The sequence below is a fragment of the Canis aureus genome, chromosome 4 (assembly GCF_053574225.1).
Source record: "Canis aureus isolate CA01 chromosome 4, VMU_Caureus_v.1.0, whole genome shotgun sequence".
Taxonomy (NCBI): domain Eukaryota; kingdom Metazoa; phylum Chordata; class Mammalia; order Carnivora; family Canidae; genus Canis; species Canis aureus.
In genome coordinates, this window is record NC_135614.1 from 36,046,671 (window position 1) to 36,060,023 (window position 13,353).

The 13,353-nt window shown below is 34.7% G+C and overlaps 1 protein-coding gene across 3 annotated transcripts in view; it reads right to left on the reverse strand.

Moving 5' to 3' along the window:
• WAPL (WAPL cohesin release factor) overlaps window positions 1-13,353 on the reverse strand; it is an 81,573-nt gene that overhangs the window by 14,950 nt on the left and 53,270 nt on the right. For all 3 annotated transcript variants that reach the window (XM_077895254.1, XM_077895253.1, XM_077895255.1), the window contains exons 5-12: window positions 11,032-11,127; window positions 9,845-9,997; window positions 9,463-9,599; window positions 8,657-8,768; window positions 7,820-8,047; window positions 4,237-4,348; window positions 3,771-3,868; window positions 2,701-2,777 (exon numbers count right to left, since the gene is read on the reverse strand). In XM_077895254.1, coding sequence (XP_077751380.1) covers window positions 2,701-2,777; window positions 3,771-3,868; window positions 4,237-4,348; window positions 7,820-8,047; window positions 8,657-8,768; window positions 9,463-9,599; window positions 9,845-9,997; window positions 11,032-11,127 — 1,013 coding nt within the window. The remainder of the gene's footprint in view (window positions 1-2,700; window positions 2,778-3,770; window positions 3,869-4,236; window positions 4,349-7,819; window positions 8,048-8,656; window positions 8,769-9,462; window positions 9,600-9,844; window positions 9,998-11,031; window positions 11,128-13,353) is intronic.

Below are 13,353 nucleotides of genomic sequence, written 5' to 3' on the forward strand. Positions count from 1 at the left end.
ACACAATAAACAATGCCTCCCCAAACAAGGTAAAACCTCTAAAAGCTAACACTGGACATTTCTGAATTTCATTCAGATGTTCTTTATTTAGGATGCAAGCTCTTAGCAGGTAAATTTACATAATAAATAATCCTGCATAAAAAAAATAATCCTGCATAGATGGTATTAAATAGTTCATAAAAATTAGAGCAAATCATATTTTTTAACATGAAGTCATTTAACTGACATGTCTCCTGCCAGCCATATAAGGCTATCAGCTGCATCCCAAAGATTCTCAAGATGCTATCCAAAATAACAAGGAAATGTAATCCTTAAGTGAGTGTAGTATTTCTGAAGCCTCTCTCTATTTATTTATTTATTTATTTATTTATTTATTTATTTACATTTCCATAATCTGGCTTTTTTTTTTTTTTTTTTTTTTTTTTATGATAGTCACACACAGAGAGAGAGAGAGAGAGAGAGAGAGAGAGGGGCAGAGACACAGGCAGAGGGAGAAGCAGGCTCCATGCACCAGGAGCCCGATGTGGGATTCGATCCCGGGTCTCCAGGATCACGCCCCTGGGCCAAAGGCAGGCGCCAAACCTCTGCGCCACCCAGGGATCCCAGAAGCCTCTCTTTAAATCATCAAGTCTGTTAATTTAAAAAAGTCTCTGAGAGATGAAGTAAGCTGACTCTGTCAGTTGATTCCTCATGTGCTATATATACTATACAAAACCCTTAAAGAAAATTGTGGTGTTATCTAGTCCCTCTCTAAGAGGCTTCTCCTTAAAACAGACCATACGGTTAGGAAGGTGTTCCTCATATCTAATCTAAAATAATTTGTTGTTCAGATGTTTGAAGATGTTAACCAGAACTACCATGCTGTTATTGTCACGGTTTGGGTTGGTAAACGAGAGGAGAACAGTGGGGGTGTATATTCATCTTTCAATATGCTATCCCTGCATTTATCAGGTTCCTACTGAAAAGTTAAAAAGCCAGAGAGAGGAGTGTTAGGGTACTATGTGTGATACAAAATTTATAAACATAAGGCCAAAAAAGAGGGGAAACCTATAGATCTAATGAAAACTAAAGACTACCAGAAATTTAAGACTATTGGAAATCTGGATACTGACTAGACATATGATAATATTAAGCAATCAGTCATTTATAGGGTATGAAAATAGTGCTGTGGTTACATCTTTTAAAGAGTCCTCTTTTAAGAAATTATACTCAAGTTTTTAATGGATTAAATTATATGAAATCTGTAATTTGCTTCAAAATAATATAGAAATAGGGTTTACAGATGGAAACAAGACTGCCAATGGGTGATGATTATTCAAGATGAATAGCATGTGCATCAGGATTTATCATACTATTTGTCTATTTTTGTCTATGTTTGAAATGCACCAAAATAAGAGATTAAAAAACAGACAAACTTGAGTCAGGCAACACTGGGCCTCTGATATTATTCCAAGGACTTTGGACACACACTGAAAGACAATAAGAGATTTGGAATTTGGGATTATTTTTAAAAAGTGGAGCCCCTGTGGTATCATGTCGGACATGCTGGAGGCCAGAGAACTAGGGCAGAGATACCAAGAACTAGGACGGAGATATTAGGAAGAGACTGTTGTAGTAAGCCTGAACCAAGGCTGGAGAAAAACTGGCAATTTTACATGAACTGAGGTGATAGCATTAGCCTGATGTCATATAAACTGGACAAAGAGTGTGAAAGAGGGGGAGCTGCAACAGAGATCTGCAGGAACAGGTACGAAGGATGAAGAGGGTTAGAAAAAGACCATATAAAAAAAAAAAAAAAAGAAAAAGACCATATACAGTAAAAATAAGGATTAATATGTAGTTTTTACCATATGCTAAGAATTGTTTAGGCCTTTATACTTTAACACCTTAATACATATTGTACACAGTATATGAGACATTTAAAAATCACTTAAAATATTTTACATATACACATATTTAATACATATTTTTGAAAATGTATATAGTTTAACACATATTAAGCATATATATAAAATTTCTTTTTATTGTTACAACCAGGTAGGTAGGGATGCCTAGGTGGCTTAGTGGTTGAGTGCCTTTGGCTCAGGGTGTGACCCTGGGGTCCCAGGATCGAGTCCCACATCAGGTTCCCTGCAGGGAGCCTGCTTCACCCTCTGCCTGTGTCTCTGCCTCTCTCTGTCTTTCATCAATAAATACATAAAATCTTAAAAAAAAAAAAAAAAAAACCAGGTAGGTAGATGCAATTATTACCCCCCCTTCTAGAGAACGTGTAGCCCAGTAAATGACTTGCCCAAAGTGACAGGGCTGAAGTCATGAAGCTGGGAACTACGTTTAGTCATTCTGGCTCCAGAATGTGTATTCCTAACTTTTGTACTACACTATACTAGTTCTGGTTCACAGAACTTGACAGAAGTATTTTACGAAGTAGAAACCTTTATGGTCAACTCAAATGCCTTAAATAAACAGCAAGATTTATTATTTTTTAAAATTTATTTATTTTAGAGAGCGAGAGAGTGAGCACACAACAAAAGGGACAGACGGAGAGAGAGATAATCTCAAGCAGACTCCCTGCTGAACACGGAGCCGGACAGGGGCTTGGTCCCAGGACCCTGAGATCATGACCTGAGCCAAACTGGACACTTAACCAGCTGTACCACCCAGGCACCAGAGTAAATAGCATGATATTTAAGAAAAACTTACTTAGCTGAAGAAACAATGAGTTGTGAATCTTTATATGCTATCAAGTAGCTTTGATTCTCTGGATTATGCACTGTTACCTAAAAGGGGAAAATGTGAAATAACTGTGGCAATCCATAGCTATCATTCATTCACATACAATATACTATCCCCTATACTGTAAAAGACAAAGATAGGAAAGAATCAGCCCTTGTCATCTAAGGAAATAACCAGCATGTTCCAAATTTACAGTAGAGAGCTATTCCTTTATTACAAAATTAAAACACTGTTATAATTGCTTCCTCATTAAGTAACAAATTTTGCACTACACATTCATTGTAACGAATTACCAATCACTCCGAACGTCAGAAAAGAGCAGTCTCTAATTTATAACTAATAAACTCCTAAGTGGATTCATTTAGAATAAAAAAAATACTACCGGCTTAATTCACCTGAAGCACTCTAAAAGTGAGAAGAACAATTTCCAGTTTGCCCACACCAGGAACTTTTAATGTACACTAGGTTATTTTCCCAGAGGTTTAAAAAGTACCTAGCTAATCCAATCTATTCATTCTGAAATGTACTGGCAGCATAAACTGTAACCTACACTGAACTAGGTTAAATCACTCATAAAAGCCAAAGGACAAATATACTTACAGCACACGCGGTTTAAAAGTATCATTCTTCAAAGCCAAATATAAGCTGTGATTACAATGTGACCCAAATAGCTAAGTTATGGAAATCCTTATTAATTAAAAAACAAAAACCTGACACCTCTTAACTATCATTTTCCACAAACAAGTTAATATATGTAAGCAGAATTCCACATTAAGGAAGAACAGTAACATTCTGAAGTAAAAAAAACGAAACCTGAACATGCAAGGCTTCCCAAAGAGTGACAATATACATGTTCTTAAACTAAACTGGTTAACTTGTTCATTAACATTGGCTGCTCAAAGAATGCATAATAATTTCAATTTGGATTACAGAAGTAAAACTAACTAACTTTGGGTACATTTAATATAAAATATTTGACAGTGTCCCACACACAGTTATAATTAAATAATTTTCTCAACACAGTTGTCCATACTTACACTTTCTAAAACTCGTAAACATCTCTCTGCTCCCCATAATGAGGCTACCAGTTTCTCTTCATCTTCATCTCTACTTAAATGATCCACACATTCTTTCACTAGGAGAAATGAAATGGATATAAAATTAGTATGTCTCATCACAATATTTGCCCCCTTAACTAACATTAAAAGATATCTGTATACATTTGAGTATGCAAGAACCTCTCTGAACATTATTTATTCTGACTTTCATAAAACTCTGATATGTTGAAATATATGAGCCTTTTATTGTAATTATTTCCATAATTCCCCAATATCACAGTGCTAATCTAATGGCTTTTCCTTTAAAAGTTCAAATTTTACAAGATGCTACTAAAAAGAACAGATCTTTTAAAATAATGCAGTAATTTTTCTGAAGTATGTACATAGAATATTTTCTTCAGGCTTTAAGTAACATATAAAAATGTTGTATGTGTTTATGTCATACCTTTATCTACAATATGATCCAGACCACCCAAAAGCCGGAGTTCTTCTTTAAACCAGTCTCCTGCTCGTTTAGAAGTAAGGGACAGCAAGGTCTCCATAGCTAAATGCCCAGTCTAAAACAAGAGGCACCATTAATGAATATTGACTTTTAGCAATAATTCTGAGGCAACACTTCTGGAGATTGTTTTTAGACAAGTTCACTGCACGCGACCAGCCCATAGTATTCTTTATAATACAGTAAGTAGGGATCCCTGGGTGGCTCAGCGGTTTCGCGCCTGCCTTTGGCCCAGGGCGCAATCCTGGAGTCCCGGGATCGAGTCCCACGTCGGGCTCCCGGCATGGAGCCTGTTTCTCCCTCTGCCTGTGTCTCTGCCTCTCAATCTCTCTCTCATAAATAAATAAAAATAAATCTTTAAAAAATATATATATAATACAGTAAGTACTTTTATAAGCAAAATGGAACTAATTTTTATCAGAATAGTCTAAGTTGAAGAAACATTTTTAACCACTGGCTTGTTTCACAGAGAAAACCCCTTATTTAAAGTAGTCTATCATTTGTCAATCCAATAAAATAATTGGTGCTGTTATTTTTTTGGTACAGAGGCACAAAAATACAACTGTTGAATCAAAGTGCAAATGTATATTAACTATAAATCACTATATTGGATTAATTCACCACAAAAGCTGTAACACTTAAATCCAGGAGCAAACTGCAGGTATGTCAGTGGCTCCAAATCCTCAAAAGCACTCATTATCACTACATTTTTGCCAAAGGCTAAACAATGATCTCTTCTTGCTTTGGTTTGAATTTTTCTAACTACAGTAAACTTGTATATTTTTTCACATATTTATAAACTAACTGTATTTCTCCTACTACAAGTGAGTCCCCTATCAATCATTATTTTCCTTGTAAAGCTACTTGTTTTGTTCTTACTTTTCTGTAGATTTTCTTATCTATTCTAAATAAAAACCCTAAAAAAAATAATAAATAATAATAAATAAATAAATACCCTGTTACTTTTAGGGGTTCAGATTCACCAATCTTTAACTTTATATGCAGGGTTAGCAGCTTGTATATGTAAATAATGATTGAGAACTACCACTAGAGGAAACATAGAACAGTAAGTTACAACTGGACTAGAGGTTTTCTTCCTCTTGATTTGACTTTAATTATTATTTTTCTTTCTCACTGTGTTTCCTTTTAAAAGCATATGGCCACCCTCCAACAAAGAACAATCTGGTTCCTGTTGCAATAAGAACAACAGCATAACAAAATTAGCAAAGCTGATAAGACCTGGTTTTCTTTCCAAACCATCTTTCCTTTCAAAGATACAAGTTTACATTAAGTCCTCCTGGCCTATTTAGAAGATAGATTAGATAGAGAGAAATGTAAAAACCAGAGCTTACCAGCAAAAATCTTAGTATTATAGACTTAGAAGAGATCTAGACTATTTTAGTCTATTCCTTAAAAAAAAAAAAAAAAAAAAAAAAGAAAAGGTTGATGCGGTCCAAGGTGACAAAGAATTAGAAAACATCACTATAAAAAGATTCTATTTTGCCCAATTCTTATTCTAAGTCCCGGAAAAAGTAATTTAATGAGATCAATTCAGGTATACTAACTCACAGTAATAATAAAGCTGAAGCCTAATGAGGCTTTCTTTGTTATAGAAAGGGGACAGTAATTTGATGTTAAAATAGCAAAAAATCATAAAGTTTGTATGTTAAAAAGGGATTTCAGTTTGTCTCCTATAGACATAAAAAGAATTGTCTGATGTTTTAGGCTATATTGATATAGCCTACTCGTAAGGTAGCAATTAAAAATAACCTACAATTCAATTTATATAAAAATTGGACTTGTCCTCAGAGAGTTAAAGCATAGTCAAATCATTAATCAGAATACTAATCAGCAATTGTTAGCTCTCAGTTACATGAATTCTATATGAGAAAACTATTTTAAATTATCTTCCATGGCACTTCAAAAATAGCATATATCAAGGAAAAATTAATAAAAAAAAACCCTAATGAGTAGAGGGATAATCAATATAGAAAATAACATCTGTTGTAAGATTTAAAACAAATACAATATTCAAGAAAACCGAAATTGGGAGGAAAAAGAGGCAATTAGCAACTGTGTTCTCATTTTAATCAAGTAAGTAAATTACTTAACATGATATAAGAAAGTTATTATATCACTATTTACCATCCTAATAAATTCAACAAACCATGGAGAAAATTCAGTGAACAAGTTTATCACCATGTTATTTTAACAGCAAATGCCTGGGAAGAATCTAAAATGTTGAACATGGGAAACCTCTGCAAAAAAGGTACATTTATTCAATGATGCAGCAAATAAAAATTATCTCAAACTTCTTCTTTCATATCATTAAATAAAAATCTGTATAGGCAGCAAAAGTGTTAAAAATTAGAAATATATATTTTTAAAGATTTTATTTATTTATTCATGAGAGGCACACAGAGAGAGAGGCAGAGACACAGGCAGAGGGAGAAGCAGGCTTCCTGCAGGGAGCCCAACGTGGGACTCATCCCAGGTCTCCAGGATCACACCCTGGGCTGAAGGCGGCACTAAACCACTGAGCCACCTGGGCTGCTCTAGAAATATATTTTAAACACAGTATACAAATAGTCTAGTGAGATAGAGGCATCTTTATACACCACCTGAGCTTAGCAGGTATTTTTTCAACTTTAATAAGTACTGAGTATATTCAATTTGGTATCTTGCCTTTTAATGTTAACCTGCTCTTCTCTCCCTCAAGCCTGTTTTATACAAATATCTTACTCTACCTTAAACAGACCAATATCCCTAAGTCATAGTTGGCTAGCAAAAAGCATTCTATAAATTTTGAAGCAAATGCTGCAATCTTCAGTTTACGAGGCAGTAGAAAAAACAATGTTTATACAGTTTTGATGTTGGAAATATCTGAAAGTCAGGTTATATATAAATAAATAATCTTATCTTTTCAAAATGACAAGGCAAATCATCTTCTACTGGCTAGTAACCTGTGGGGATATTACTGATTCTATAAGTAAAAAAAGCCAGAGGAAAGGAGAATTGGAATCAACCAGAAGCAAGACAGCCAGATTAAACTTCAGGAGGTGGGCTGAGCCTAAGAGACCCCAGTATTATGACAAACACTGTTCCAGGGAAGGCAGGTGCCTACAAAACTTCCTTCTGAGTCTTGGACCCTGGAGGAGTTAACCAGACACCTTGAGATACTCTGGAGTGATTACTCATTTAAATGGCCCTTGCAAATCCTCTGCATCTTTATTCCTGAAACCCAGAGACTGAGAATTAAAATCCCTAATAGCCTAAATATAGTTAATATATACACACACACAAGAGAAAGGATAGACAAAATGTAAGAAAATTTACTGGCAAACCATCTAAATATACACGGGATAGTTTAGGAATTTAGGAACAGAATTATGCTCAGAGCTAAACTTTAGAAGAGCTTCCCAATTTTGACCAAGAGGTTAAATGATTTCTCAAAGTCACACACCTACTGTGACTAATATAAAATTTCTGAAAGTAATTTTAGATTTTACAGTGGAAGGAAGGAACCCACCGTTATATTTTCTAGATCAAGATGCTTGTTGTGTACAGTTTCACAGAGCCTTCGAATTTTTTCTTTGATTTTGTTCATGTCTTTTTCATTCAGTAGCTTAGCTGAAGAAGCATCTTGTTCCAGTTCTAGAAGTCGAATCATTAGATCTAGGCTAGCTCTATCAAGATCCATGTTCAGACGATCTCTACTCAGTATGTACATGAGGGCAGCTGTACAAAGGGACAGATTCTTCAAAAGATAAAAATAAAAGTTAATGTGAGTAATTGGTGACATTTCAGTTAATGACACTGTTTTGACATTTGTTCACATGTTGGAAGCCTTGAAAATGTTTTATTCAATGAAAATGCCCCCCCCTCCTTTAGAATACTCGAGGAAAATATGAATTTAATAAAGCTGTTACTTAAAATTTTCCTTTCTAGACGTCTTCCCCATATCAAAACTCCCAAACTAGAAGAATGTGAGTGGCAATACATTTCTCTTTAGCCATTCTATGCTGAATTTATAGACCATTGTTCCAGCTTTGCATATACACACAAAATTTTTTATACTCTACCTCACTTTATGATATAGTTAATAAAGTTGAATTTTAATCTTAAATCAATAATGTATAGGTGTCTTAAAGTCTGCATCAGACACTTAGCTATTTTTTCTATAAAATAAACACAGCTAAATTTGTCAAAAATATAAAGCTAGGATGACTCAATCCCACAACCAAGAAGAGATCATGACCCAAGCAAAATCAAGAGTCAAGCGCTTAACTGACTGAGCCACCAGGTGCTGCCAAATAGACTAAAAATTTTTAAATAATGCTTCCTAAAACCAGAAACTTAAAAATACCTGATGGTGCTGGGAATCATCCAAGGTTTTAAAGACCATTGCTACCATTCCATGTGCTCTCAGGTGCATTCGAAAACTGGGCATGGCACATTTAGTAGCCAAGCTAATAACACTAGGAGAAAACAGACCAGGTTAGGGGGTATTGAAAATAGGTAGTCATTAGTTTTTTGTTAGCACAATACCAAGAGAAGCAAATGGGGAAGAGAAGGGGTGTCAAGCCACTTGCCCATATGGATAGCAATATAAAACACACGGGCAAACCTAATTATTAAAAATCATACATAGTTAAGTGATTAGTATAAATAACAATGATCATCATTGTATTCCTTACACTACTACTACCATTAAAAGCAAAAAGTCTCAACTACCTTTCATAATGCTTCTGATACATGGAAGACTATAGATAATACTTGAAAGGATATATTCCAACTGACTGGATAATTCAATCAAATTAAGATATTCAATCCATTATAGTATGTGAAGGATGATCCAAATCAAAACATGCTTAAATCAAACACATTTATCATTTGTCTAAAATCTGGGACTGAAAAAGACTTTTTTAGCCTAACACTTCTTTTAAGCATCTCTAAATTAAAGCCTATACTATGCTAATAGGGTACAAGCATCCACCTTTCCTCTGTCCATGCAGAATCAAGTCCCTATATAAAAAATCAGCCACTTTTAACTTACTACCATGGGCTATAAACTATATTCATGATAACAAAATCACAAATGTTTGGCTCTTTGGTTGGAAAATTTTAGTGAGAGCATGCATACATTTATCAAATATAAAAATAAGACCTCACCTAAGGCAACGTGTGTTTAGAGGCTGAGTGCTCTTTAAGCCACTTAACAGGTACTCAATGTCATCAGTGAATTCTTGATTCTCACCAAATTCCACCACATCATTGAAGTGCTTCACATGCTGAACAACAGTATACAACTGCGAAGAAAAAATAAGTCCACTTCTTTGGTAACCATGAACCAGCACATTAAAATCTATGAGCTGTATTTCATTTAGAAGTGTATAGAAGAGTTCATTATATGGCAACTAAAAGAAATGTTTTGAAAACACTGGTAGTACTAGGAAAGGTAAGTTCGTGGATATCTGTTCAAGACATTTTTAAAGGCTAAATGTTACATACAAAAATCTATCCACGTGCAGTAAAACTGTATATGGCTGCTTACTTCTTTGTCTTCTTTTCTGCATTTCAGTGCAGTAACTATATCTTGGTAGGGCTGAGTAGGTATTGTCACAGTTTTTATCACTTTGGGTGGTGGTGCAGGAGCCTTAAAAACTCCATCATCTTTTTGATTTGGTTCCTTTGAAGACAGCCTCACCTATTAATAAAGGTATTAAATTATTGTTCTAAATATATAAAAATAGTAACATCTCATCTACCTAGCAAATTTGGCTTAAAAATTAAAAAAAAGGAGGCCTCTGAAAGGTCATAAGGGCTACTTTAAAATTCTATGCACTGCTAGGTAAGACTCATAAAAGAACCGCTCAGGAATTCCTTCTGGTCTTTTTGAACCTTATGACATGATTTGTTACTTGTCTCCAAGACCATTAGAAGGAATAAAGAACCACAATTACACACATAAATAGCACTGATAAAAGGCCAGGAATGGGACAAGAAAATCACAACAGATAGACAAGAGAACTTTTAAAATAAAGAATCTGTAATGTAGGGTATAAATAATCATAATAAAAGCCTGGTATATAATTACTAATATACACAAGGATGATTTTATACTAGTATACAGAGTTTAATATATTCAAATTTAAGAAAACAGGGAACTGTATATTATTATATTTTAGAAAGAGCTCTATCCCTAATTCTTTTGTCGTTATAAAGATTCATTCCTTGACATACTGTGACTGAGGTATTACCAATAATTTAAAAGTATTAATCTATGGTCCTTCCAGTTATTCTAAAGAAAATAACTTGATAAGAATTTTTCATATGTGCTTTTAATTGAAAGCTATTACTGGAATGCAGGAAAAAGTTCTCCTCCAAAAAGTAAATTAACCACTCAAAGCTACATAGGATATAATTTATAATAGTCTTAATAGCTAACATAAACTTCAAATATGGAATAATTTACCCTTAAAACACTAAGTACAGTAATTCCATAAGATCTGGGTCAGGAGAAAAACGTGTTCCAATGTTTTTAAGGCTTTTATCTATAAACTAGTAGCATCAGAACTTCAGTAATCGTGTCCACAACCCTCACTTTTCCCATGAATTAAACTGAAGCTGCTCAATTTTAATGAGGAGTCCAAAATAAACTGTTAAAGTCAAAGATTTTCAAACTGTAAATAAAAAGCAACAGGTTTAAAAAAATGAAATTAAAATTTTTAGTTCACTTACTGTGGCACTCTGAGGTTTTACTATTGGTGGCCCAGGCAGCTCTTCAGAGTCTGGATGGTTCCAATGTCTAGCATTATATACAGCTTTTGTAGGAGACTAGAGAAATGAGAAAAAGATTAACTGTTTCCTTCTCATTTTGCATCCTTATATAAGTGTCTCATCTAAACAAAATAAAATCACAAAGAATAACTTAAATACTTAAACACGTATCCTAGACAGAGCAGGATAGACCATACCTGGCTTGTATTCGCATGTGCCCCCACGCCTATGGAATCACTGTGGTGTTCTATCACATCAACAATTGGTGCTGTGGGCAACTATTATCAGCCTGTACTAACTTACTAATCAAGATAGTTAATTCGGGATCCCTGGGTGGCTCAGTGGTTGAGCATCTGCCTTTGGCTCAGGGCGTGATCCCAGGGTCTTGGGATTGAGCCCTATATCAGGCTCCCCACAGGAAGGAAGCCTGCTTCTCCCTCTACCTGTGTCTCTGCCTCTCTCTCATGAATAAAATCTTAAAAAAAAAAAAAAAGATAGTTAATTCAACATATACTTTATTCCACATACTACTGATTCATGCTGTTTATTCTTCCAATAATGTTAAGGCAGCTTATGAAAAGTAATAAAGATCCATATTATTCATTTTTCAGTGAAACTGTTGGGGCCAGATGAGTAACATTACTAAGAAGTTTTCAAAGTTTTAAAAAGTAGTTATAGTATATATACAGCATATATTACATAACACAGGGGAATCTAAAGCAGTACTATGTAATAACATATATGATTCCTGCAGCAAAATATATATTTCCATGAAGTGGGATAAAGATGTAAACTGCTCCATCTCAGTTCAGGTCAGTGTACTAGCAAATCAATTTAATGCAAACTTAATGAAAATAATTTTCAGTTTTAACACTCTGAATTTCAGAATTGAGAATAAAGAACCATGAACCTTTATAATCAAATCCAAAGAATTAAATCTGCATAAAAACCACAAAAAATCCTCACTTTCCAAAGGAGACTGATTAAACAATGGAGAACATTTTTTTTCTATCCTTTACAAAAGTAATGTTAAATTTTTTCCTTTAAGAGGCGCCTGAAAAAAACAAAAACAAAAAAAAGAGGTGCCTGGGTGGCTCAGACAGTGAAGCACCTGCCGTAGGCTCAGGTCATGATCCCAGGGTCCTGGAATCAAGCCCCAAGTCAGGCTCTCAGGCTCAGCCAAGGAGCCTGCTTCTCCCTCTCCCCATGCTTGCGCTCTCTCTCCCCATCCCCCAAATATATAAAATCTTTAAACAAAAATTTTATCCTTTAAGCTTCAAAGAAATGGTGTCCCTAGAGATTTTCTGATTTTGAGAGTATAATAATCTTCACATTTTCAGTACTACAAAAAATAAGAGTACAAGTGGGGAAACATACTTTAAGATAGGCCAAAAGTCTACGTCAAGAGGATCCCTGGGTGGCTCAGCGGTTTAGCGCCTGCCTTTGGCCCAGGGCACTATCCTGGAATCCCGGGATCGAGTCCCACATCAGGCTCCCGGCATGGAGCCTGCTTCTCCCTCCTCCTGTGTCTCTGCCTCTCTACTCTCTCTATGTCGATCGTAAGTAAGTAAGTAAGTAAGTAAATAAATAAATAAATAAATAAATAAATAAATAAATAAAATAAATAAATCTTTAAAAAAAAAGTCTACGTCAAAAATGTAACCATCTTCCCTTACCAGCTGCAGTTAACAGACTAGAATTAAGCATCAAAGTTATCTTTTTTCAAATATTATCTTTAAATAACCACATTGTGACATGAAGATAACAAGTGTAAGCTCCATAAGAACTGGTTTATTAAAAGCTAAAAGTTTAAATTGATTTGCATATTAAATGTTAGAAGATGCTTAATACTAAAAGGAATCCTACTATGAAAGTAGGAGCATAAAGTCTCTCACCTGTATTATGTATATAAACCCATTTTTCTTACATACCACATTTACATAAAGTGAGGATACAATGGTAATCTAACGCAATTTATATATCCAGGCAATGACTTGATCAGGCCTCTTAAGACACAACCACATAGAACAGACTCAACATAAATTTTAAAACCCAGCTCTTTATTCCTTACTGTTTTTCTCTCAAACATCAGCTATATATGCCTACTAGTTGTTAGATCCCTCATTTAAGCAACTTTAATACCCAAAGCACAGTCATGAGCCCAGAAAGATAAAGGACATTTGGAAAGAACAGATGCCTCAAAGTGCAAGTGCTTTACTTCTTTTTAAAAAGGATTGATGGAGGGGATCCCTGGGTGGCTCAGCAGTTTAGCACCTGCCTTTG